At 38.3% G+C, this 27,869-nt stretch overlaps 2 protein-coding genes and 1 long non-coding RNA gene across 3 annotated transcripts; all 3 read right to left on the bottom strand.

The window, feature by feature from the left end:
* Nucleotides 1-878: 878 nt before the first annotated feature.
* senp7 (SUMO specific peptidase 7) lies at nt 879-18,524 on the bottom strand. The gene is given in 24 exon segments (XM_044019057.1): nt 879-2,839; nt 3,319-3,469; nt 3,563-3,631; nt 4,190-4,233; nt 4,320-4,366; nt 4,590-4,698; nt 4,700-4,784; nt 4,860-4,955; nt 5,819-5,935; nt 6,016-6,132; nt 6,436-6,563; nt 6,879-7,375; nt 7,731-7,958; nt 9,249-9,282; nt 9,385-9,519; nt 10,207-10,364; nt 11,736-12,042; nt 13,200-13,303; nt 13,966-14,090; nt 16,027-16,275; nt 17,218-17,327; nt 17,448-17,513; nt 17,908-17,996; nt 18,387-18,524. Coding segments are annotated over 23 exon segments (3,171 nt in total). The 5' UTR covers nt 17,965-17,996; nt 18,387-18,524; the 3' UTR covers nt 879-2,701.
* Nucleotides 18,525-19,241: 717 nt separating this feature from the next.
* LOC122785371 lies at nt 19,242-20,913 on the bottom strand. Its single transcript, XR_006362272.1, has 3 exons — nt 20,810-20,913; nt 20,137-20,223; nt 19,242-19,926 (listed from the first exon to the last, which is right to left on the bottom strand). It is a non-coding gene; the product is annotated as an uncharacterized LOC122785371 (long non-coding RNA).
* A 578-nt stretch (nt 20,914-21,491) lies between these two features.
* Nucleotides 21,492-27,312, bottom strand: atp6ap2 (ATPase H+ transporting accessory protein 2). Its single transcript, XM_044019686.1, has 9 exons — nt 27,197-27,312; nt 25,686-25,816; nt 25,465-25,593; nt 25,262-25,357; nt 25,025-25,162; nt 24,129-24,182; nt 23,886-24,035; nt 23,511-23,630; nt 21,492-22,337 (listed from the first exon to the last, which is right to left on the bottom strand). The coding sequence occupies exons 1-9, from the start codon at nt 27,270-27,272 to the stop codon at nt 22,143-22,145; spliced, it is 1,089 nt and encodes a 362-aa protein (XP_043875621.1). The 5' UTR covers nt 27,273-27,312; the 3' UTR covers nt 21,492-22,142.
* Nucleotides 27,313-27,869: the final 557 nt, after the last annotated feature.

Below are 27,869 nucleotides of genomic sequence, written 5' to 3'. Positions count from 1 at the left end.
AATATGGCAGTTGAAGGATTGCTTCACCTCAGAAAACTTTTTATAATCTGGCTCACAGCTGTATTGAAGAAAACCCACACAGAGATCTCTACCACCCAAATATAATGTACACTGAATGTGCACTGGTTTAGCAGCCGAGGCAACTGAAATCCTTTAAGTGTGTATTTGTACTGACAACAGTGAGACTTGTGAGCTTAGGCTGGAGTTGACCTTTGCCCCTAAACTCTTCCTACAGGGTTTATCCTGTTTTTAAAAAGGGAAACCAGCGTCTTCTTACCTTTAAGTAGCTGTATTATGTACATGTTAAGAGAGAGAGAATGAAGTAAGTGAGAAGGGATAACAGTGGCAGGAACAGAGATTTGACGTCATCTCAAAGATGACGCATTTATAGTGACATTTTATACTCTGTGTGTCCACAAGCATTTGCAAATTGGCAACAAAAGCACCAAACAGTGGAGGTTGACAAGAACGTTATTAGTTTTGCTAGAATGATGATCTGTATTTATATAGTGCATTTCCAGACTTGATGAACACCCAAAGCTATTTTACACGACAGTTTTTGCTATTCACTCATTCACTCACACATTCATACAGTACATCTACTGTATGAACAGCACATTTTCTATCACACATCTTTCATACCCATTATGGGTTAAGTGTGTTGCCCAAGGACACACCAACATGTAGACTAGCTCTACAGCATGACATTTTCACCTGATACACACAAGGTGAAATAAAATCCAGGAATCAAAACATTTATCAAGATTTATCCTCTATGGAAGTTGAATGTTAATAGAAACATAATTAATCATCAATTAACATTTGGAGGACTGTATATCATAAGCAAGTCTGTAAGCAGACACTGAACAGCACATACATCATGTACATTTCTTTAATCCAATTTATGTATGCACTGCATGGCTGCAGCACTTAGGTGATCATATAACCATATGAACAGATCGTATTGGAAAGCATGCTAATGCAACAGTATTTCCAAATTAGGCCTTTCTAAATTGGCAACTCCGGTCAAAAACAGATTCATGGAAAGTAACCAAAGAGAGAGTTCTGCAGAGTAAGAGCCAAAGAAAATTTCTGATACAGAGAAGGGAATCAAATCAGCTGATTAGAAGCACAGACATTTAGTCTCTGTTTTGGTTACCAAACTAATCGTCATCTTATAATAAAAAAAAAAGAGGTTTAAGAGTGAGAACTTTAGTGAAATATTATCCAGTTGGCCTTTGTCGTGTCGCTCCTTCCACATCACTCAGGATGTTAAACAAAGCATGTGTTATTCCAGATGGAAAACCAGGAAAAACAACAACAAAATTAGTTATGATTTGGTCTAGAGGTTTTAATACTTATGAAACCAAAGATATTTTGGAATCTGCTCCTGTACATTCACCAACAACTTCAAAAAAATATATAAAAAAAAATCAAGAACTTCTTGAATGATAACGACAAGACTATCAAGACTCATCTCCCTTGAGGATTTTAGACAACAGCAGTGACAGATTGCTATATTTACTAGTGTCAGTGTTATTTTTTTAAGTCTCAGTAACATAGGTTTAAACAGGAAACGTACATGCCAATGTACGTCCACCTTTGAATTACATTTTTCAGACTGGAACGTAATTGAAATAATTCAGAAGTGTGTATCCTATGTATGAACTCAAAGTGCTAAAATAAGGTACTTTGCTTGAGCACAACAATGCACCCACATTTAGCACCATAATGTTTCTTCTTAGTCGACAGTAGAAACACTGTAGCTATAGTCGTAGTTCATTTTCCTAATAGCAGCCGCCAACGTATAAAGGGGTACTCCTCTAATTCAGTCAAGACAAACACTGAAAGATATTCCATTAACAAAAAGACAGCGTGTAGCCAGCCACTTTTGTAGTCTCAATATGATTTAAACCATCTACAATGAACAAAGAGCGACACATAGTGTCAGAGATCAACAAAAGAGAAGTAAATTATTCAAATTAATTGTCAATCATTGGTAAACGTGTGTGGAAGATGATAGGAAAATGAAGTGAGGCATGATGGTGACAAGGAGGAAATTATTCCACAGCCACTCCATGTTGGGACAGATTGCAGTTCCTGAGGCTTCAGTGGTTTTAACCCTTTAGAATGGATTTCTTCAAGGTCACTGACAGGTACAGTTTGTCATACCATGGTTGTGTTTTTCAGGACTGAATTGATGTAATGTTTATCTCATCCAGTAAAAATCTACTGATGCAAAGGAAGGCAAACAAATGTCTGGGAAGAAAACACAGTAAATCCAACTAAATCTGCTTACATGTTTGCCATATAAACTAAGTTTTATCGTTAGTTTCCCACTTGTGTGATTCTACATAAAAAATTAAATACAAATAATGCCTTTATAAAAATGTTTTGCAGCATAAAAACAATCAGTAAAAGGTTTGGGGTGTACTAACGTTTGTGTTTCCAGACATAATTGGATTCAGACGTATTTCTGGTTTGGATGAACAGCTTATTATTTTGACTGAACTGATGCCTTCATTTCCACTGACAGGAGCCAAAGGTAATCATACAAGTTTTTTGATGCCCATGACAAAAGAACCTAAGTTTAAAAGAAATGTTCAGTTCACACTGCTGAAGTGTCCATCGCTTAGTATGAGCAGTGATTCATACTGGCTACAGGAATGTGATGCACTGAGCAATAAAACTGCTTCTGCATCTATCTCCTCTTGTCCAGATTCTGCTGTCGGTAAAGGTAAAGTACCAGATCTCTGATTTCATCTCGTTTCCTGCGCACCTGTTGCCGTGGGAACCACCGTTGGAGTTGTAGGGGGAGGTCAAAATGAACCACAGGGTCCTGAAAGGACAAGAAGATGTTTATTGCCATGAGGATGTGCTAAAAAAATTCTATAATTTTTGCTGATGCTGATGCAAAATTGCAGTGGCCATTTTTTGAACATGCGTCAAGTGCCTGTATACATGAAGCAAAAGTATGTGACAATACACCATTTTATTGTACTTTGATGTTGCCAAAAATCTAAATTTGGTGAGTTTATGACTAATGACCTTCTTTTGATCTTTGTTGTTGTTTATGTAATTATTCCCCCTCAGTTTGATTTTTGCCTCTTTGAGCTCTGTCAAGCAAAAATTCTGACGCACAGAATGTGACTGAAAAAAATGCTCAAAATGGCCACAAGGTGGCCCTCACACACTAGACAATTTCACAATGAGGGAGCCCTCATCCCTCATTGACTGAGCATGAGTGCACCTCAAAGTCTGTGAGTCTATGGGGATGGAAATTGGGACTGAGCCCAAAAGATGGTGACAGTTCTTTACCTTCAAAAAACTTTCTACATACTGCAGCAGGTAAAGGCCACAGTCGCTGCTGTTGTCCTGAAGGGGAACTTGGCAGTGTGAACTTTTCATTTGATCGTGACCAAACTCCCTTGTTGAGCACTGACGCACCTCCCATTCTGACTGCAAGTACCTGAAAGATAAATATCTCATCTTAAACACTTATTGCTACAGTAAAACCAAAAATACAACCACAGACATGAGGAATGAAACGTTTCATACGTACTCTCGTAAGAGTTTAAAGACTCGCTCGTGAAGAGAAATTTTGAGGGAATCCATGATGAGAATGCACGGCCTACAGAGAGAAGTAAATCCGTTATTCAATGCTTAAGTCCAAAGTCAATATTAGGATATTGGAGCAATGCTTTTTCTCCACAAGTCACACAGCAGATGCTATTTGACAATGATAAAAATCAAATACACTGAAGGACTGATTTCAGGTGTTGACTGCAATCCATTACATACAATTTCTTTCAAGTTTCTAGCTTATGAATAAACTATATTTAAGAGTGGTTAAAATACTTTTTATTATACATACATGTTAAAATATATATCTTTTTTATCCAACAGACACATGGAACTTTAGTTTTCAGCTGTATGTTTCCCCATATTTAATTTATTATGTTTTCTTGTCACATGTGAACTTATTTTGTTAATTTAGTTTATTTAGTGGCTCCACATGTGTCGGAGTGGTGTATTTTGTTTATTTCATGCACTTTGCTGTCTGTCCATGGCTTATTTTACTCAACATAGCACATTGTGTGACCACCCATCAGTTGCAGAATAACCTGGAATTATTTAGAAGACAATTGTTTAAGAATATAAAAAAAAAAGTATGGACACCAAAACTGACCTCTTGCAAACCGTATTTTTCTGGTACGTTTTCTGTGTGCACTTCTACAAAGAAAGAAAATTGCAGGTTGAGCAAATTTGGACAAACAAATTAAGACCATTGTTGAAAACTTATGTGTAAGGTTTCTTACCACTGGGCCAGGTGGTGGGGCTTTGGTGACTTCGTCTTTTGTTTTTTCTAAAACATGAAAATAACCACAACGTTCAGCTTCCCCATCACTGCTATGATCACAACATTAATCAGAGTACTGTTTCAAATGTGCACAACAATTATTATTATTATTATTATTATTATTATTATTATTATTATTATTATTATTGTTATTATTATTATTATTATTATTATTATTATCATCATTAAAAGAGACATTTTGACAAAGATAGCATATAAACAAACTAACCTGTCTCTGTGGCCGCAGTGTCACTGTGGTTTAATATAGGTGGTGTCTCAGCGCTGTGATCTGGACTTTTGGATATTTGAGTCTCATCCTGATCTACCGATTGTATCCGTGCCATCTGACTCTGTACCAGGCCAGGCCTCCACTCTTGGCTTATCAAGGCCGGGAAAGCAAATCACAGCTAAATACCAATGAGCCCTAAAAAAAATATGAAACAATATATTATACAACATGACAGGAATAAAAAAACTCTTCACAAATTCACAAACTTACTCCTGATTGACAGGGACAATGAGAAAGTCCTTTTTGAAGATGTCCACATGGCGTGTCCAGGTTTTCACCCGTTGGTGCCGCCTCTGCCTCTGACAACTACCACAAAAATAAAGATAGTGATCTTGGGTTTCAGACATCAAGTCCTAGACTCACACCTTTGTGAACACCAGAGAGGAGTTGTGCCAAATCTATGTATTGTGTTGCTCCTTTAAAAGGGATGTGAACCTATAAATCTACTGAAATGATCCATGTTTTAAACCAGTGGTTCTCAAAGTTTTTATACCAAGTACCGCCTGAGAAAATATTGAGTTCTCGTAGTAACACCATTATCGTCAATGTTAAAATCCAGTGGTGTAAATTGGCCGAGCACAGGAGGCAAAATTATCCCCAGTTAGGTAATTTGCTCTCTCATCATTCTCCTCTTCCTCACATATACATCAGACACTGGTAAAGTGAAATTAGATTAAGATGGAGTCAGCTATAAGGTGACTCTAATTATTATTATTCAATTCATTTATTTTATTCTATAGTTTCAATTTCTACACACTCAGGTCAAAATTTGAAGACTGTTTCTGATTTTCCTCCAAGTACCACCACAGGAAGCTCGCGTACCACTGCTGGTACATGTACCACAGTTTAAGAACCATGGTTTTAAACTACAAATGCACATGCTGTGCATACAGGATAGTACATATGTACTCAACAGAAATAAAGAAACTTCACTACTACATTGCTATACTGTTTGGCTAAAAGCAAAATAAAACAGCTAATTTGAAATCATGTTTTTTCTTATTGTAATGATTCTTGATTTCTTGATCTCTTTGTTTTATAGTTAATAAAAAAGTTAATTGTATATGGTCTAAGCAGTGTTTCTGTGTCACATAACTTAAACTGTATAAGGATTGAAAGCCTCAATTTTGATTTCTGCAAGCTATTTTAAGTGATGCATTGTTACATACGATTCACTGGTGCCGCCTTCACTGGCGTTGTCCCTGCGCGTCAGCTGTTTGTAGAAGAAGCTGCTGAAGATGTGGCAGCGTTTGGCCACATCAGCAGACACATTGTGAAGGAGATATCTGTTTCAATGACATGATCTGGTTTAATCTACGCAATTTTTATACATCTGAAGCATTCTGTTTGAAAATGTGTCACTTACTTGAGGTAAAAGTCAATGATAACATCATTGAGGAACTGCCCACTGTCGAGGCACTGCAGGTCTTCCATTGTTACCGTTATTCCTCCTTTTAGTGGAGGTGGAGGAAACTGGATCAACCTAAATAAGGGAGGAATAAAATAAAAGCTTAGCTGGCTTACAATGAGCGTAGAGGTCTAAATCAGATTATCTGCACTGACAAAATAGACTATAAAACTTTTACATTTAAGTCTTTATATATATATATATATACTGTAGATATATATATATATATATATATATATACAGTATATACTAATTTAAATAATATATGCTATCCAGTGTAGTGTATATTAAGAGTATATGCTCACAGCAAAATAATGCAAATCCCTGGTGGACCAGGCTGCATGAGAATCTGCATATGGGATTATGTAGGTTACTTGCCTGTGAGCCAGACCCTGATGTTTATATTTAGTCCAGCTGGAGTCTGGTTTACACATTGACACGAAGTATGATCCCTTGGTTCTACAATGGCACAGTGTGTATACAGGGGTGGGTTCCTCCTTTTTCTTCTGTGGGAGGAAATTTATATCATGAGAGCAACATGCACCTTGTAATCATTTAAGTTTGGCAGAGCACATAGACCAGTGGCTCCGAAGGGGACATAAATAAATCTGAGAAGAAGGAAGAAGATTAACAGAAGATGGTAGGAAGAGAAACGTTTCATTGTGTACACCATTTTAGACTTTCTTCTATTTTTTGAGTGAATTTGAATAGTTTTACTCTTTTGGAACTGTAAGTTCATCAAATACAGCTAGAAAAATAACAGAATGAACAGATGCATCCTCTTCAAGGGTGGAAAGCTAGCAAGTTTGGAAACCATTTACCTCAGGGGGCTGTTCTGGCTCTTGTTCTTTCTGCTCCTCCTCTGGTTTGAGTTGTGTCTCCGTGTCTTGCTCTGCTGCTGTGTCCAGCTGTGGGACCGTCTCTTCTTGTCTCGTCTTCTGTAGCTCAACCTCCACCAAGTCGTGTGGTGTCTTGTTTTCCTCTTCGTCAGTCTGTGAAAATTCTTTTTTGTCTTCGTCAGCAGATGAATTGTCCTGGTCTGCATCAAGAAAAGGGTCAGTGGTCTCAAGGCCCAGCAGACACAGGAGGTGTGAGTCCAGTCCAGTTCTTTGAATCAGTTCTATGCTATCATCCAGAGAAAGAATAGGATTGTGGATGCCCTCCCTACAACTAAATCTGTCTGAATCAAGGGTTGAAAGAGAGTGATCATGAGTCAGACCATTAAGACAGTCAATGTCCAGGAGGGAGCGCAATAAAGCCCCCTCCATTCCCTCTAGGGGATATCTCAGAGTCAGCAGGATGAAGGGGCTGGCCTTGCCTATTAAAATAAGATAAGAAAGAAAATAACATTAATATATCATGCATCATGCAGCTTTACCTTGAGGAAAATGTGACACAACACAAAATAATGAAATCAGAAATACAGTATGTAGCAGAAACATCTGGTAAAAAGTCTAAAGTGTCTCCCTTAAACACAGACACAGGTGTCTGCTTTGATTTGACCATGTTCATTATACACGGTTACCCATCTTAGTTCTGCCACTCATATATTATACTGTTTTGTCACAAAAACACAGACAATAAGAGTTAGAATGAAGGCAGCCAAAATGTCAGATGGCCAAAAAGCATTTACAGATGGTAAATTCACAGTGGGAGTATTCCAGTAACCTTACCGATTTCAATGGTTCCACCTTGTTTGACACGCAGTTTGCAAAGGTCGCGCCGTACAGTAGCTGCAGCAGTGTCTGATACACATAACAGAAGGACAGCAGGAGGGGACGGCTCCTTGTTTTCCTGTAAGCAAAGCTCCCGTATCTCCATATCTGGCTCCTCCCAAACACTGTATCTCCTCAAAGCTTTACGTTCTATGGTTAACATCACATCCACCTGTTCACTAATGTCTGTGGAGACAAGAGGTCCAATTCAGTTTAGCAACTCACACTGTTTGTAATGATTGACACTTAGTGTACTTCTTTGCATGGGGCAGGCAAAAATAATGCCTCACATTTGCCATGTTAATTCATCCCAAAAGTAAAAGCAGTTTAATAACTTTCCCAATCAAAGAGATCTCCTGCAGATTTAGGCTTTTTCCAGTGGCCCCACTGCAGACACAAAAATAAGGCTGGGTATTCCTACCGATTTCCTGATTCCAGTTGATTCCCATTCACAAGTTTGTGATTTGATTTAATATTAAATCATTTAGAGATATTTCACCAACAGCTTCTTGGTTATGAAAGAGATTTTCAGAATGCTGCAAGTGGTACAAAACTTAGATCTCTCTGACCTATTGCATCATTAAAAATATTACTACATTAAAAACTGGTCAAAATGGTCAAATGCACTTTTCATTTATGAAAAGTGGTGTGTCTTTCTGGTTCTACGCCATTGGTAACAAAGTAACATACACATCTGCAGAATCAGCTGTTAGCTTCTCTGTAACAGTTTGCAGTCAGGTGGGACTATCCTAGCAATTATTGCATGACCACAATAGTCTCCTGAGATTTGTGTCAAGGACAGAGGAAATGGCAGATATTAGAAAAATCAATGTATCAATCGAAATCAGATATTCCAAATGAAGATCGATAGGAGTAGGAAAATCGTTTTTTTAACCCAGCCCAATGCCAAACTAGGGCTTTAGAGGCCCCCAAACCAATCAGCCTACATCCCACATTATTTTTCAAATGTGAATGAACAAACAGAAGGAGGACAAAAAGATATAAAATCAGACTGAATTACTAAAACAATGTATGTGTCTGATGTGAATATAAATGAATACATTTGATCATCTGTTGATTAAAGTGATTTCCCTTCTTGTAATCACAGAAAACATTATGACTTGAACTTCTGTGGTTGAACTTGAGCACAACAGTTTTTAGGACTAAACTAACTAACATATTAGGTATACTGCATATTCTGTGTCTATGTATATATAAAAATGTGTATACATATGTATATGCACGTACACACATATACACATGTATATATATATATATATATATATATATATACACACACATACTGCACGCACGCACGCACGCATGCGACAACCAAGCTGTGGGAATGTCTTCTTGATCCAAACAAGAAGACATTGGTTCCTCTTGGGTCAGTTCTTGTGTTTATAAAATCCACACAAAGGTCACAGATTGGTCACTTCATTGACTATACATACATTACTACAAGCACAGCATTACCTTTCAGTGGGATGAGGATGTTTTGGTCTCCCATCTGTAGAACAGAAAAACATGTGTCACAATTCATGTCCTGAAACAATGATACAAAACCCTGATGTGATGAACAAAATGCATGTCTGTGGCTTTGTATGGTTACCAGGATATCTCCATTTGCCTTCCCATCGTAACCTCCACAGTAGATATTGGAGAAGGCTATAGCCATGCAGGAGTCATCGACACTCTGTATGGGAGGAAGTGGCACAGGATGTTCCTCTACAACGACACGCACCACCTATAACACACATAAATGATTTTTATCAAATGAGTAATCACGGTTGTTTTATCACAAACTAATACAGGCATAGGAAACACAATAACACATGACTACAATGACACCTACAAGTAAGAAATGTGGTCTAACCCATCATCACATCACATTAGTTATACATCTTTTCCCCAGTTTTAATACAGAAATGTACAACCACAAGTGCAAGTGCTAGAATCAGACATTTCTAACTATGGTGCCATCAAGTGGCAGAACAGAAAATTACATTTTGTAAATGCTATTTTTTTAAAACTCAAACTTAAAAAAAGATCACAACGACATCAATTCATCGTCACAACAACTTAACCTACTCAAGACAATATGATCGTGAAACTGCATTTAATTTACTATATTCTAAGACTTTTGATTTCTATTCCATTAATTTTCATCATATAAAATGTAATTCTAATGTTAAACTCTAATACGAAAACGAAGCGACTGTTACACAGGCAGGATTTTTATTTGTTTCTCTCAATTACTAAATGGTAACGGGATTCCTGTGGTGACAAAAAAACCTTAAGCACCAGCATTTTGCCCTAGTAATGCCTTTTGTGATCTGGGGACGAACTCAGCTCAGTTTAGAAAACATGTACATAGTTGTTTTCTCATGATTCTGAGATCCAAATACTGTACAATATAGTACATTCTGCCAACCTCCATGTCCTGTAAAACAGAATCATCTGGTTCGATCAAGGCCTGCTGTGATGTTTGTTCCTGCCTTGCTGTGTCCCCCACAGTGACAAGTGAATGGATCTGTGGACTGCAGTGTTGAAGGGCGCTGCTGCCCTCCTCATCATCACTGGATAGCACAACTGAAATAAAAGAATAAACTTAGAAATTAGCCTAAAACATGTACAATCCCAAGCACATTTGTGCACAAGGGAAGTGTAATGTGCTCTGTTATTTTAAAAGAGCTAATAAGGCTGAAAGATGAAGAATAAAAATGTTAGGACATTTTAAAGCACAAGGAAACATGTGGGCATTTGTTCTTTCTGCTCCTCCATGTTGCTCGACAGTTCTGTCTCACGTCATGTACAGGCAAAATTTCTTATGTTGTAGACACTGTGATATTGGTTGTGTAACATGATTGAAGCAAAACATGTTTGTTCATTTGCTTTCTTGTGTGGGTGAATGAATCCCTGACCAACTGCTTTCATGAGGTCCCATTGTCCTTAAAGGTATCCTAGTAAAAGTTTAAAATAGGGCTGTCAAAGTTAACTCATTAATCGTTGTGATTAATATTGCTTATCTAAGCAAATAACCTTTCACAAAAAGCATATATACTAATTAATGTTGTTTTGCTATACTCATAATTTGTGATGCAGCTTGTGTGTCTGTGGGCACGCACATACACATGACAGTAGCATGCCGATAACAGACACATCACACTTTCCCCCTCTCCCTCCTTTGCTGTCATCTAATAAAGGATACAACCACCTGCGTGACAGTCAGAGTACACTTAAAAAATGCATGTATTACTAATGTATTTCAGTTGAAAACACCCATTATCATTCAGGGTCTACAGATTATGGATAGGGCTGGGTATCAAGCTTCCTCTGTATCCTTCCTCTAATATTGAAAATGTGTCATTCCATCTCAAATTAGCATCAGTGAGCCAATAAGCGTGCAGTTTGATCAAGATCCAACACTTCTCATGATTGGCAGTCTCGAGGAATGCACGAAATTACAACTTAAGTTAGGTTTTTTGAGAGGTTGGTGCTTGTTCAATGACTGAGGGTATGTCGAGAGGATCATAAGTACACCGAATAAATGTGACAGCAGAAAGTTGCTTTGTGTTTGACTGCAATAAGACAAACAGGCCAACTAAAAGAAATGAAGAAATTATATTTACCCTAATGTGTCATTTGTTGTTCAAATGCATTAAATAATGATGGTATCAAAAAAATATTGTTCAGGAAATGGTATCAATGTTCAGATAACGATACTGTATCAAAATGTTTGTCAATACCCAGCCAAAGCTAAGGCCAGTATAAAGTATAAAACTCTCTTATATCACAAAACTTAGTGAAGTAGCAGATACATTTATCATTTATTATTAGTAAGTTATTTTTAAGGCACTTTCAGAAATAATGGCTGACCCTGGGTGCTTTGTTTTCAAATCAGATGTTTTCTGGGGGTTTCTTATTACAACATTATCATTGTTCCTGTGTTTGTGTACTCACTTGGTTCAGAAGAACTGCTTGTCCTGACTATGCTCTCCTGGCCAGCCGAGTTTCCAGACTGCAAATTAGGATGGATGACAGGAACCAGAACTTGTGTGGTATCATCTCCACCCACAGTGAATTGTACAATACTACGGTCCAGGTTGTCAAAATATTCGTCTTCTGTGCTGTCCTCTGGGCAAATTGGTGCAGGGACCTGTCCTCTGTCCCCCATGTCTTCTCCAGTGAGTCGAAGCACACTCGTACGATGCCGTTTAGGGCTGACTGTGCCATTAAGCTGAGACTCTTCTTCTTTTCTTTTTCTTTTCTGTTGGGAATAAATACAGTCAGCACATCTTTTTTGTATGTGTGTTAACCAGACAATTCAGACAGATACCCCATAGAATAAAGAGAGCTATATTCTAGAGCAGTGGTCCCCGGTCCGTGGGTCAATTGGTACTGGGCCGGCATTCACATGTTGTACATTTGCCCTTTGGTCAGCGGGCAGCATCCGCAATTGGTTGAATTTCGGCCGCAGGAATGTTGTGGCTTTGTGGAGATCAGTGATGGACTTGGCCATTTTTCACCCAACTGGTGTGCATGCCATTGACGCACGGTTGCACTCTGTGCGGTATCGTTGGCGTTACAAGGATGCTGCTAATAAAGTTGCATACACAGTGGATTTACATTTATTATTATATTTAGAAAATACCAGTTTTTATGCCTGTTGTATCATTTTATTTTGTTGTATTTATCCGCCAGAACTTAGGACTGTGAAAATATTGTCTGATGAATAATAATAATGACAATAATAATAATAATAATAACAATAATAATAACAATAATAATACTAATAACTGTATGTCTGTGGTGCAAAAAAGGTTGGGGACCGCTGTTCTAGAGAGAAAGGAAGAATTAAAAGTTACAGGATGTTCTCTAATTCCTTTAAAGAAAACATCTGAAAATGGCTTTTGGGTTTGAAAGCTGTAATGCATAAGTTTTAAATATAGACCATGTCCATTACATTCAATATTCACAAAAGGCTGATGGAGCCTATCAGCTACACACAACTCTCTCTGGGTTTCTCAGTATAACAATGTTTTCCTTTATAGAGCTGAAGTGTAGATGCAATAAGCTCTTTGCACCTGTCTGCTATATGTTAGGAATATCTCCAATCCACCTAACTAGAATCAGCATGAATTCTATCCAGCAGAGAAATTGGAGAAACCCCACAGAGAGAACATGCAAATTCCACAAAGAAAGGGGACTGGGATTAAAACCGGCCACTGTTAATGTGGCTGTCAAGAAAAGAGAACAAAGAGTCCATGTAAACATTTAAAATGTTCTTCCAATTTACATAAGAAGGTACATATGGGCTTTTGTTTCCTGTCTCTTGTGGAACTGGGTTAAGTTCATTTAAGGTGTGTTATCCTTGGGTACGTTTTGAGAAGTCTTTCCGCTGAACCTGTTACTACTGTTACTCACCAAGCTGTGTTGTACTTCGTTTTCCGGATCAGTCCACTTGTCCTTGATGCTCGCTGGGGGGAATTCTTCACAACCTCCTGAGCTCTCCACAGGCTCCCAGCTCACTGACAACCCACAGTCTGACATTAGACAAAGAAACAACGATCAACCTGCTATTGGACGCTGAAAGACACATATGTGACTGCAATTCATGTCCTCAAGGCAAGACACAAAATGAAAGACATATGGTTAAATTGTAATACTGTGTCATCTTTTGTTTTCCACACATTTAAAACGGCACAATGTAGGATGTAGCAACAGGGTGAATGGCACCTCTGTCAAAGCCTGAGCACTGCATTGGCAATAAGGAACTTCTAGATTCAGAGCCATACCACTAAAAGATCTACAAAACTGCCACATACGCCCGCAAGGTGCAACAGGAGGAGTCCATCATTTGTTAAAATCTGCAGTCCCCCCCATTAGATGTCACTAGTCTTTGCACCCAGGTACTTTGAAGTCAAGCAGAACTATGTTTATTCAGTCTGGATACAAGGCCAGGGAATCAATAAACCCCTCCAAATTAAAGGACACAAGAGAGAAACTCCTCAGCAAACTAAGGGGAAAGTGAAAAAAGGGAAGGTTGATGCTTTCAAGGGAATAAAACCAATGACTGATTCAAGGCTATAGCCTTCACCATCAGAAAAACAGAGCTAAGTTCAATATATGTGATTAACATTACATAAATAAAATTCAGAGATAAATATGAATTCTTGATATGTTAACGCACCTACAACTTCGGCAAATTTGTAGTCTGCTCCATTCGTCTTGCCTATTATCACCTCCTGGATTTCTTGGCTGTCTTCCTTCTCCTCTTCCTCATCATCGTTGTGTAACCTCCTCCTGAGTCTCGACCTGAGGACAGGAGACAAACAACACCTTTTTATGATTAGGCTACACATATTATTTTCCTTTTTAGCAAAACCACATGTAGAAGTATGACACTCGATTCCCAGGACACTTATATTGTCAAGCTGTACTTAACGGCAAAAACCCCAAAATGACTCATAAATGCAGAAACATTTTTGAAACAGAATCTCAAGCTGTGAAATCTTTTGTGCTGTGTTTTTCCAAATAAAATCAAGTTTTCTGCCTGGAAAATACAGAGAGCCAAGGATGCAGCTGGCCGAGCCAAATGCCATTAAAGTGCCATTTCTACTGAAACTAACTAAAAATCAATACATGAAATAACCCTAATACAGAACACCTCCTCCTGCTATTGCAACTATCCATTTTCATTTTTCAGGAAAAACAACAACTCTACTATCCCAGCCCTTGGAGTATAGTCTGTTAAGTTTGTCTTTGCAAATCATTGAAAAAAAAAAGACAGACCCAAGAAGGGTTTTCATGCAAATTGGATAAATTTTCTGACAAATTATTCAATATCAGGTGTTTGAGGCTGTGTGTCTCCCTGTGCCTATGAAGCTGTTGCAAAATGGGATTTATGTGTTATTGCAGAGATGCTAGAAGGAGGCCTTTGGAGTAAAGCTGCACTATGCAGCGGCCACAGGTGGAAGTGGCATCTACTTTAAACTTTATGACATTTACATCCATTAAAAAGCGTTGATAGGTTCCCTGAAATATCAAAACCTTTTAAAAAAATCGATTTCAGGAATGCAATAGGTGATCAAGTTCGGAAGAGCAAATTGGCTGCCATGTTGTAACAGCTAAATAACAAACTCCCCCAAGGAGGATTTGCTTTCCCAACTGATGGTTTGGTTTAAATAACATTTTTGGAAGATCAGTCAGAACAGTATATAGGGCATGGCTGAGCTCTCAACTCTACTGTGAGACATTGTAGTTGTTTAAGTGATGGAGATGTGTGGAAAAAGTTTTATGTGACCATGTGTCAGGAATTTGAATTTTCTTGGCCAGGAAGAGTCACTTCCTTAACTCAAAATTCGAAAAAATAAAATCAAATGTGATACCAGTGTGACAATGTAACAGGGCTCTCTTCTGATGATGGACCTATAGGTGTTTGCAAGCAAATTAACAAGTGAGGAAACTATAGTTCAAAATCTGCTTAACAGACTCAGTGGCGCAACGGTAGAGCGTCTGACTCCAAAAGGAAGGTTGTGTTTGAATACACGTCAGGGTCAAAATTCTTGTGTCTATCACAAATTCTAACAAGTCTCTGTTGGTCTTTGTTGCTCATATTTGTTGCAAGCAAGCCGCCAAAGACAATACTTCACTCCCATTCCCATGTTTGATGAGATCCTCCTAAATATTTTCCAAGATTCTTAATTGATTTATTCTTTGAATTAATATTAATCTATACATCTATAATATAATCTATATAATTGCAATACCTTGACTTTAGTGAGGTAAGTACACACAGTCCCAGCCAAAACAACTAAATTAGATTAATAAAAAAAAGACAATGGTATTGAATTGACATAATGTCTTTCGGTTTCGGTTTTTGGCCAAGTGTTCCTGATTTTCGGTTTCAGCCAACAATTTTCATCTCCGTGCATCCCTACTTTTTTATGTTAATAATGTATAGAAAGATAAAAATGTTATTGTTAGACAAATGATTTGTCTTGCATCTTTTTGCCTTAGCAGGTCCATTTGCAATGTCACAAAGCAGGAGACTACATAACATTACAATTTACCAAACATTACAGCAAGACAAATTACAACTGACCACAGTTGCAGCTAAGAAAGAAAAATTATATAGTTATGAGAGAATCACTGGTATGTTCAACGTGACAAAAAAGTGTACTTTATAACCTAGCAGGAGTGGTGTACCACTTCTGTAGGGGAAACATTGCTGTTAACAGCACCTTCCTACCTTTGTGGGGTTGAAGAGGTGGACCTCTGATTGCGTTTAGTTACACTTTTGCTGTTATCCTTGTTGGCATCTCTCTGACCAGACCTTGTCCCTCTGCAGATCAGAGACTCCTTTTTGCTCTGCCCCCTCGCTTTTCGTATTGACATTTGTCCTCCTTTTTCCAAGATACAACTCCGTTTTATCCTTTCCAAGTGCATCTTTCCCTGCTCTGTTTTGAGGACGTCTGTCAGGACCAAACGGGGCTTCCTCCTACAAGACAAAAGACAAAATGTGTATTCACAATATTAATGGATCATGTCCTCTAGTAAATGCCATATCCCAGCAAGTCATTCTGTCTTTGAGCTCATGTTTCATTGCAGGTCAGACTGCATCTACCAAATAACCAACTCCAGCTGCATGTACAGCCATGATAAGCTTGGCCATGGTACCTGAAAGCAAAGTTTGATAGAAGTGCAGAAGTGTTCTTGTATTTGATACAATTTAGGACCTTTTCTGGCATGAACACTGACCTCACAAACTACTGGAAATTCTGAGGAGTTTGTTAATTTTACGGCAAATATTTGAATTGCGGTTAGGTTACAGTTAGGATTAGACATTAATTAGTTATGGTTACGGTTAGGGAAAACACTGTGGTTAGGCTGTCCAAATGGACAGAAGTAACTGGGCCCTTAACATAATAACTGCATGAATTTCTGCATGTGAGAGAGGAAGAGTGTCGGAGGGAGAGTGAACTCAACGGGGGGCATGAAGAGATTCAGATGCACAAACTGAGGCTCTACAATGAAATAAAACACAAAATGCAAAAACACAATACTTGGGGAAGGCTATAACATTCACAGAAGCTTGTTAATTTCCCCCGAGGGAACCACCCGAAAGGATTAATAAAGTCGTCTGTCTGTCTGAACACATGCCTGACAATCTTGAAAGAAAGGGTAATGGTGGTATCACATTTGAATATCTTGAGGTGCAACATGTCAGAGTAAGACAGAACTTAGGGAGGATGATAAACTTTTATACACCAATATGTTTAGCAGAATGACTTAACCATAATATAACTGAAGAAATTATTTTCAGATTTCCAGGCGAGTGTAGGAAAGAGTGTATGTTACTTTAAGATAAAACAATGTACAGGACAATGACAAGATATTTCAGTCTGCACTTAGTTAAAAGTGTCCTGAAGTTAAAACATACCTATTAATTTCCAAAGAAATCATCGCTGCATGATCAAACAGCACAGATCCATTTTTATGCTGTGAATCACAATGTTGGCGTTTGCAACCCGTAAAAGCAGTCCAGGAAACCTGTCAAAGAAAATGAAACCAGGTTTGACAGACTAATAATCGAGAATGGCCACATGATTACTATCACATCTATCACATCCTGTTAATAAGGTCAAGCCAGAGTACAAAATGTTGCTGTACCTGTCTGTCTAACTTCCCACACTCGGGTGAAAGACATGTCATGGGGATTTTGAGTGGATTTTCCATCTAAAATTCACAGGCTGGTTAGTTTCCATGCACAGTATGTGTGAAATGAATTATATCTATCAGCAAAAAGATATTTTTTCACAGATGTGAAACTAGAGCAAAGACAAATATATTTATAATGTGACTTCCTTTATGTTGAAATAATTTATGTTTAGGAAGATGGTCTAGCTGGACTGGGGTAACAACTACGTTTACTGTTTTTTATCTAGTGATTAACAAAATACAACAGATCACAACTGTCAGGCCAAAAGTAGATATATGGAGACAGCTACAAAGCAAACACCACCGTTTTATGTTAGCAGAGTTGGAGACAAAAATACCACAGCTTACTAATTGTAAATTAAAAATATGGCCCATGCAAAGTAAATACTTGGACCACATGGGGAACACATACCAAGTTATCCTTGTTTACACTAAAGGGAATAGTTAAGGCTCTCCTTCGCTCCATCATGGTCCAGGATTTAGTAAGGCACTGCAAGAAGACTGCAAAAAACACAAGTTTAATCCTGCATAAAATTGATACCCAGTGCTGAACCTCACACCATGATGACAGATACTCGTGCTCTGGTGTTTGTGAATGACCAACTTGGAGTTAACCAAAAAAATCCCAAACTAGCATCCACCACATCCCTTGTGTCACTGAATCTGATGTTTAAACAACACACGGCATACTCAAAACAGGACATTCATCTTATGTTTTTTTTTCTGCAAAGTCATTCAACAAAAACTCGCGATTAATGTAGACGTTAATTATCTGAACACTTCCACACAAACAAAGTGGAAACCAAATTAGCTAGCGAAGACGACACAGCTAACCACGCTCATGCTACAACATATAGGATACTAGCTAAATGTATCAGATTTAACGCTTACCTTAGGTTATGAATTAGCTTGATAATAAGATCGAAAATTAAATAAAATAGCTATTTTCTCGCAAACGGCTTCCATAAACACATTTAGCTGAATCTGGTTTTGTTCTTAACAAGCGCTTCAACGTTCCATGGCAACATCCGGTGGACGCCGGAAGTACGTCACAGAATATATCACGGAGAGGTAGTGGCCGCGCTTTCTGAAATATCCTAAACTCGCTCCCGACATAGTTTTCCTCTGTTAGCGCTTTTTGTACCACGTCATAGAAAGCTTTCTTATATAATTAATTTGGAGCTTCAGTCGGTTAAAATTATTATATGTGCTCACGTGTGCAACGGTCGTGTTGTGTTCGTCATGATACACGCTCCGTGTAGGAAAGGTTCCTTGTCCGAGAAACCCTTTACTTGTACAGTGTTTCAAACTTCTTTCTCTGCTTTTCTGTTTGTATGTTTGGATTATAATCCAAGATTTAGAACGGTTTATAATGGAAGGATCAAATGTACACTTCTCTGGAAGCTTGAATATTTCTAAATACTCTAGTCAAAACTCTACTATAGAGTCTATAGTGGAAACAAATGAGGTTTACAAAATGAAACACCAGGGTTTTTTAAAAATAAAAACTCTGTGGACCGGAAAGCTCAGCTGAGCTTCTCCCATCATAGGATATCAAAAAAAAAAAAAAAGTTTGAAGCTTTGAAACCTTTCCTTAGTTATTACGTACAATGCAATTATAGTCTCCCCATGGAACACAGATGAACAAAAAAATATAATTGAATTTATTTGCTTGGTCATATACTGACAAGTAGTTAAATCATAAACATTACTCATTGCAAGAATTTAAAGACATTGAGCCAGTGGTAATTTTATCCCATTTATTGATACAACAGCATGAACATCAGGCCTGCTCAGCCCCTGGAGAGAGGTTTGTGAGTCGGCCTTCAAAAACCTGCAGTACACAAATGGATTAACAGCCTTTTTTCACAGGAAACATGATTAACCATATACAGTACATAATACAAAATATCAGCATTTATAGTACCCCCTAATAATGTGCATTTTGTCACACAAAACAGAGAATATATATATTATTGCTGTTATTATTTGCATTTGTGTATTTTCCATGGCAAGTCAAATATCTGCTGTGAATTAGGGTTTAAGGTGTATTATAAAGGAGCTGGACACGGATTGCAGCACTGTCACTTATTGGAGATTACTAGAACAATTGCAGTTTAACAGAGAGAGTGTTTGCTCACTCTGTTTGGACAAAAAAGAATGTTGAACATTTTACTTAAGTATAGGTCTCTGTATAGAGAATGCACTCTTTCCATGTATTGCAAATGTACAAAGATGACAAATCTTCCAGTGAATTGACCACACTTCTCAGTGTCCAGTCTTTAACCTCAGGGGCCACATACCACAGGGGCCACAGCCATCTCTGAGGACATCCCTGACCTTGCAGCTCCACTGACTCCTTCCTCCGATTCTGGCATCAGTGCAGCTGCTGGGGCGCTTCCTCAGGACCCGCGTAGTGCCTTCTTTTGAGCTAAGAAAAGAAGAAACAAACAAATAAATCAGTGACGTGGAGTATTATACTCCATAAGCCTTCATACACAATCCCTTTGCTTTGAATCATCCTAATCCTCATGACACAATGACCTGGTAAGATAAGAACAATAATGTGAGGTCACGCAGCAAAAATCACATCCAGGAACATAGCACTTTGTTAACATTCAACATAAAGTCTTAAGTTTACCTTTAGCACTACATGGTGTGGTAATTGGCTCCTCTGGTTGCTCCCCAGACACAGCAGCCCGGATCTTCCTCGCCACGTAGCAGCCGGCTAGGGTAGAAAACAAAAACATCTCAAGATGCAGACTAAGGTGTGTTCAAATAACAGGTCTTATAGGGTCATGTAATGCAGTTTATCAGGTTGCACACGTTTATACAGAATGGCCAATTAGTACATTCAGTGTATTGGTGTGAGGATTCTGTCTATGGAAGGAGCTCAGCATCTCCCGAAATTAAAACATACACATGAATGACAATAAATAATAATTATGCAAGTAACTGAAAACATAATAGTAAAACACTTAATTTAAAGTGCAATGTTTTTGCACCAATTGTGTTCACTGTAATCCCTTTAAGACCAGTATCATTTTAACTTTTTACATGAAAGACCACACCCACACACACAAACCTGCTAGGTAGATTAACCAATAATTCATTGTTGATTTTGTTATTGGATTTATTCATAACATTTGCACCTCGTATGTAATGAAGTAGAAGTATACCGTATAAACGTACACTATTAGTATGCAATGATAGTTGGAAAGAAAAGCTCACATTTCGCATCGACACTGGCGTGGTAAACTACAGATTGAATCTACCAAAATCACAATACGCATTTAAATATCAATAAAACCTACCTTTTATGATCAATCAGACCATTTTTTTTGTTTTCTGTTTCACTCGCAGGGAAAATGAATTTTCTGCTTCTGGTAATGCGTAGATTTCTGTTCACTTCCGTGTTTGCCCCGTTTTTATAGTCTGGGTCTGTGGTTGTTGGAAAAGCACATAGCCAATAGGATCCAGAGGTTACTGCAAAAGGCGGGACCTTGAGCTGCGATCTGCACGCTGATTGGCATAGCTGTTACTCACACGAACATGATGACTTGACAAAGATAAGTGCCGCTTCTCAAGAACCATAATTGTCCGTACTTCTCCGTACTTGTGTACTCCGTACTTCTCCGTACTTGTGTGTACTCCCGTACTTAGCGAGTATGTACTCCAGTCGTACATACTTGCATACTTGGGTTTTGAGAAACGACCAAGGAGTCGAGTATGCTGTGTCGGCAGTGACGCCCTGAGAACTGAGTCACTTCCATAATGCGTTTTGCTTGATTGTAAATCATATTTTCCTAAACTTTCAGGAAGGGATTATACCTTTATTTCAGGAAATTTAAGAATAAATTCACATAACACCTTTCAGGAAATAGTGGCCATAAATTAAGTTTTGTGACATTTAAAACAAGATTATAAATGAAACACAGCTTACTAAGGAACCTTGACACTTCTCAAAAGTAGACAATAACCACTATGATTCATGTATTCATTTATCAGGCATTTTATTGCAATTTACAGAGCTTCATTTGTCCATATCCATTCCCAATAAGCTTCATTATGATCAAGTAATTTAAGTTATCAACATGTATTTATCATTTGGACCAACCTGAAATAAACACTACACACATCTTTTCACAATTTGAGTACAGCAGTTTGTCATACAGTAGTATTTGTATATTCAATATATACACACACACATAGATTTTTATTTAACTTAACATTTTCACACATCAAGACAAGCACAACTGCACACAAAAACCAGACAAATCTCATTCATGACATTTCAATAGATTTTTTTTTTACACAATAAAAATACAATTGCAATCAACAGGTCAAGGGGGGACTAAACGTTGGTGGGGATGATTTAAAATCATATGGAATGATGCAAGCCGTGAAGATGAATGAGGACATCCGACTTTGTTCGGTGTACACACAAATGGAGGATGATTTCCAGTCACTTCAAGTAAGCAAATTTAAGAGCAAAATAGGACATTTTTTCCTGTTATTATGCCAGTACTGTAAACAAAGAAGTGACCCAATATTATGCTCCTTTTTCACTAAACAGAAACTCACACAGAAACACTGACAGTCACTACAGGGATCTAAGAGGACAGCTGGAGTGCTGATGGTGAGAATTTAATCCATCCTGATCTTCTGATTGGTCATCCTGTAGATGATGCTGTCATACCCCGGGTCCATGTTCCACAGGTTGTAAGCAGTAACAATGACAGCCAGAGCCAAAATGATCATCAGCCACAGGACGATGTTGAAGATAACGGCGTATTGGAAGTTGTACTTGTAGGCCAGGTTGTATGGGCTGCCGGGGTTACTCTAAAAAAGTAGCAGCCAAATCCACAGAGACAGAATCATTATCCCACTCTAAAAATATACTATTTATAAAGGCACACATACTAGGTAAAACAAATGCTGTCTACTACAGCAGTCTTTCAACAGATCCCATCTTCATTAAGATTTATAATGCAATCATCAAGTGCTTCTCTGAAGGTCCCATTTGTATATATATGTGATTCCAACGTATGTTTATATTCTTTTCGGTTACAATGTGGAAATGTGTTTCCCCCCCCAAAAAATGTTTTAGAAGTGCCAATTGACAACATGATCACTTTAGAATTATTTCTAATTATTTAGCAGCTGAATTGTTCTACATTATCCTGACAAATGTTTCCATCTTTTAATTCCTGTGTTGACCAATTTTGCCTTGCATCCAAACAAGACTCCAGTATGCGAAGTATAAGAGAAGAGGGCAACATCTCATATGATCCTTTAAACACAAGGACCATCACTGCAGGACTCATACCCCTCTCACCCCCCATTCCTCTCACCACTTTATTATTAGAGTGGATGATCAAAGCATTCCCGGGTTCCAGACCAAAGTTGTAAAAAAACAAAAAAGCATGGACTGGAGCTAGGTTTATACTTGATGTAAGGGGGACATAACGAACATGCCTGCTGTAAATAGTTCCTGTACAGATTTTTGACTTGCTTCAGCATCAGACTGGTGGTATATGATCAAGTTGTAATATATTGTTATCATATTCTCACAGTAAAAGTGTACAGTGTAAGAATTAGACCTGCAGTGAAATTGCTGTTTTTAATGCTCTTTCTAAGTTGCAACTATGGATGACGTCAGCCAAAATAATCTGATCTCTAGAATCGTGTTTAGGCTGGCGCCATGTTAACATTTCACAACCAGAAGTTTAGAGGCGTCACCTGCAACCAGACTCCTATTGGACAATACCAGCTGTAAATCAGACTGGTCTCCACTCATATTTGCCCACTTTATCATCGAATTTTCTGTGTTTTCGGGCGTATATATCAAATGGGAAGGAGGCTCATTTCCCCATAGAATTCCATTCAAACAGACTTTTTTTGCAACCGGCACAGTCCCACCCTAGACAGGTGTGACTCTGCAGAAAGACCTGCAGGATCGCCTCAGGAACAATTCAGTTCAGTAAACAGTTAAGCAGGTTGCCTAAGACTTACGATCTGTTTAGACTCCAGGATTGAACGGGACTTCCTGGTCAAAGGAGCCTCAAAAGCCTTCACGGTCACAACCTCCACTACTGCACTGTTGCCATAGAGTGCATACACATCCTCTCCAAACTGCAATTCAGAAGACAAACACAAGGTTAATCTACTCATTGTTTTTTTTTCCTTTTATAATGTTTTAATTGTAACATTTCTAAAACGACACCATTTATAATTAGGAGGCCAATACAAGGGAGACTTGCCTAAAATCATGCAAGACCTTGAACTCTAGCATTCTCCACTTTGCAATTTGCAAAGACAAAACGTTACAATGAAAGAATAAAGATGATTTTAGGAGATTTTGGTAATAGGGCCCCATATTCAAATTACCTTCTGCAGGACAGATGCAAGAATGGCAGTAGCATCGCGGTACTGTGGGGAATCTTTTCCATACAGGCGACTCAGCTCCTCCAAACCAGACAGTTCCAGTGAGTACAGGTCAGGAGAGTGGTCCTTGGCCAAATGTTTGTGTCTCTGTAGCTACAAGATGAGCATAGGAAAAAGACATGAGAATCTGGCCCAACAGAGTACTATTATTTTCAGGGGGAAAATAGATGAGCCAGGTTGACTTACAAGAGCTGTGATGTCATGCAGAACTTGAACCTCAGACAGGAAGAGCAGATCAGCCTGTGAAGCAAAACAACAGGCATAAGAATGTCAAAACACACTTTGCATCATGGTGTAGTTTAATATATATATGTAATTTAAGTATATATGTGATATGATGATGTATTATAAAGTCGCCAACTGGACCCATCATGCATAGTGCCTGCTGTACACGCCTGTGGGGGCAGTGCTATGATCTGGGGTTGCTGCAGTTGGTCAGGTCTAGGTTCAGCAACATTATGTGCCCAAAGAATGATGTCAGCTGACTACCCGAATGACCAGATCAATCCATCAATTTTTTTTTCTTCCCTGATGGCAAGGGCATCTTCCAAGATTACAATGCCAGGATTCATCGGGCTCACATTGTGAGAGAGAGCCTGAGACATCATTTTCACACAAGGATTGGCCACCATAGAGTCCAGACCTTCACCCCATTGAGAATCTTTGGGATGTGCTGGAGTAGGCTTTGGACAGCAGTCCAACTCTCCCATCATCAATACAAGATGTTGGTGAAAAATGAATGTAACACTGGAAATAAATCTTGTGACATTGCAGAAGCTTATCTAAATAATGCCACAGCGAATGAGTGCTGTAATCAAAGCTTTTTTTTGGCCAGGCAGTGTATGATGTACTACCTGACTAAAGTGCATGATGATATGCATTCGAGAAAAACACTAGATGAAGCATCACCACATGAGATACCTCATAACATTCACCTTAAATTGAAAAGGAACATAGATCAATCCAAAATAAAACGATTCAATTAAATTTTTTGCGATTTATTAACTGCGTTACTTCACTTGCAATTTACAATTTAAAAATGATTACTTGTTCAGCCTTCAAGTTGACCAATAGGTACTGACCTCTGCATTTCTGCTAAGGAAGTTGAGTGGTAGGGAAGCCAGCACGGAGCCATCCTGGGACAGACGGGCCCGAATCTGCTGCAAGGTGACCGGTAAGTCCTCAAACACTGCATTAGCCTTTCCCAGCATATACAGCCTCTGAGAGACATAACAGGAACAAAAATATATTTAAAAAAATAAAGATAAAATATTATTTCACAGACGTTACCTTGTTCATTCTCAGTATATTTTCCTTACCTCCTCACTAGGTGCCAGCTGCAGCACTACAGGAGTGTCCTCAGCAAACAGAGAGTGGACTGTCTCTGCAACACTATCCAAGGTGAAGGGCACCGGCTACAAGAAAGATGATGATATGCTTAAAAAAGTGAGGCATTTTGTCAAAATTGTTTTTCCAGTCTTCAGTTATTTTTACCACTTGAGGCCCAACTTCACTGACTCACATTCTCCAAGGGGTATGAGGCCACACTCTGAGGCAGAGCCAAGCTATCTACTCCTCTCACCACCACCAGTACATTAGCTCTGGGACGCTGAAACAACGGACCAGCCTGAAGGCCTGGCCAGGACAAATCCTGCACGAAAGACCAAGCACTGTGAATATAGACAAGGCTGGCACAGTTACAAAAACAAAATTCAATTAAAAATATTTGCAGTAACAAAGCACCTCCTTAACAGAGAAGCCCATGGTTACAGCCACCAGGTCAGGGATCTTTTCTCCAGAGACAGGCCAGTCTCCCTTCTGAAAGGACACAAACTCTGGAGCCTGCAGCACTGTTAAACTATCGCCATGTACACCTGAGGGGAAAACACAAAACACTTTACTCAATGAAAACAAAGATGGGGAAAAAAGAAGACACAAATATTATCTTAAGCTAACTGACTTGACCCATTTTTTTATATTTAAATCATAGCCGACTTCATTGGGCGTCTAAGACTTGGATTATTTTATCCACTATATGAAACTCAGCATCCACATTTTTTTTAATACAATTTGGCAGCCCAGATAACAGCAGTTATTTATTGGTCCTCAAAAACCCCAAAACCCTGGGTACAAATAAAAAATACATCTACATCTCCATTACCTCTGAAGCTCCATCTGTACTCAAATTCCCTGAAAAACCTGGTCAAAATGTACCCACAACCCATTGGTCTAATAGTATAGAAATATGGTACAAAGAACAAGTGCATCTATACACAGACTTGGGCAAGTAGAAATATATCAACTCTTTGTACACTTCAACCTTAATATTGTGTTGCATTCATTGGAAGAAAACAATGGCACCTAAAGTAGGGCTTTGGTTTAAAAAATATGTCTAATTGTCTAGCTATGGAAAAACTATCTCACTTGATCATCTTGAACATTTTTGTATTACATTTGGGGACACCACTCTATATAACGAAATCCACTCTATATATCTATATAAGAACTGACAATAATACATAGTATTATTATATACTAATATTATTATTAGTATATGACCACTACACTGGTTCACACTCCTCACTTCCTCTGCTGATGTTGTGCAGCAATATACAAGAGAACATCGGAGACATGGGAAGCCATGTCATTTCTGACATGGTCTCTCACATTGATGCGTTAATTATAAGAAACAAACACGAGCACTGACTGAATGTCACGGGTCAGAGTAAAAACTTAACAGTGCTGTGTGTGGAAGGAGGAATGAACCCGTGACAGAGAACTAGTGACGGATGCTGAAGAGGAAGTACCGATCATATGACTAGCCACTTCTACTATCGGTTAGCAACTGCCTGGAAAGAAGTAACTAAATGCATTTCTCTTTCATATTAATAGGAAGATAACGAATATGTCAACAGAGCGGTTTCATCCAGAGTGCTAGCTTTGAAGATACCCTAAAGCGCTAAGTGAATGTTAGCAACAGGATAGATCGGGCAGTTAACCGTATAGTATCACTCCCATACATATATATATATATTACATTTAAATCCATAGTAATAAAGCAAGGTTATGTCTCGCGTTGTCATCCATATCGAAGCGACAGTATTAAACCAAACATAAGACACGATCGGCAAGCTAAAGGACAATGCTAACGACGATGCTAGGTGGCTACATGGAGCGATATTATTAGCTCTAAATTGACATGAGGAGGAAAAGGCTGTCCATCCAAGGAAAAACGTAAACAGTACGTTTCTTACCAGTCGAAGCAAGGCAGCAGAGAACAAGCGCCACGGAGAAAACAGACTCCATCCTTCGCCAGCTCGTCAGCGACATCTTTCTCCTCGATCCGGCAGAGATCAGCTGACCTGATGTCACGACGCCGCAACATATGACGTCACGACGTACAGCTGACGTTTAAAAATAAATAATATAAAATAAAATTACCTATTAATTATTAACAGGTTTTACTCTTAAACCTTAAATGGACGATATTACTTGGATTTATTGAGAATATGATTTGATATTTGGGGCAAATTAATGTGTGTGTTGACTTTGAAGTAAAAATAAAAAATGTTTTCCCAAAATCAATAAATACATATTTACTTACATTACATTTACCAGTGTCACTTGTTTAAACAGGTTAAATATATTTCTAATAACTAAATGGTGTATTTCATAAAAAAAGTAGAAGTAAATGATGTCTTGACCACTCAAACAAACAATTCCTATACCACTTATAGAATAGAATAGAATAGAATAGAATAGAATAGAATAGAATAGAATAGAATATACTTTATTAATCCCTTGCAGGAAATTCTTTCGTCACAGCGCTCCAGTGTACAAAGGTAACAAATAGAATACGAATAAAATAAGAATAAATTAACAAACTTGCACCTCCCCCTCCCCCCATATTAACAATATATGCAGAGG

This window comes from Solea senegalensis, linkage group LG2 (assembly GCF_019176455.1).
Source record: "Solea senegalensis isolate Sse05_10M linkage group LG2, IFAPA_SoseM_1, whole genome shotgun sequence".
In the NCBI taxonomy this organism is placed as follows: domain Eukaryota; kingdom Metazoa; phylum Chordata; class Actinopteri; order Pleuronectiformes; family Soleidae; genus Solea; species Solea senegalensis.
Note: the sequence above shows the minus strand (reverse complement) of the source record. Positions and strands in the feature narration are given on the sequence as shown.

What these genes read in the sequence shown, in the direction of transcription:
- atp6ap2 (XM_044019686.1), bottom strand. Translation starts at nt 27,272, where the DNA reads ATGTCGCTGACGAGCTGGCGAAGGATGGAGTCTGTTTTCTCCGTGGCG. An exon ending in TCCTTAGCAGAAATGCAGAG is followed by an intron (nt 24,183 to 25,024) that starts GTCAGTACCTAT and finishes TTTGCTTCACAG; the next exon opens with GCTGATCTGCTCTTCCTGTC. An exon ending in TGCATGACATCACAGCTCTT is followed by an intron (nt 24,036 to 24,128) that starts GTAAGTCAACCT and finishes CTCATCTTGTAG; the next exon opens with CTACAGAGACACAAACATTT.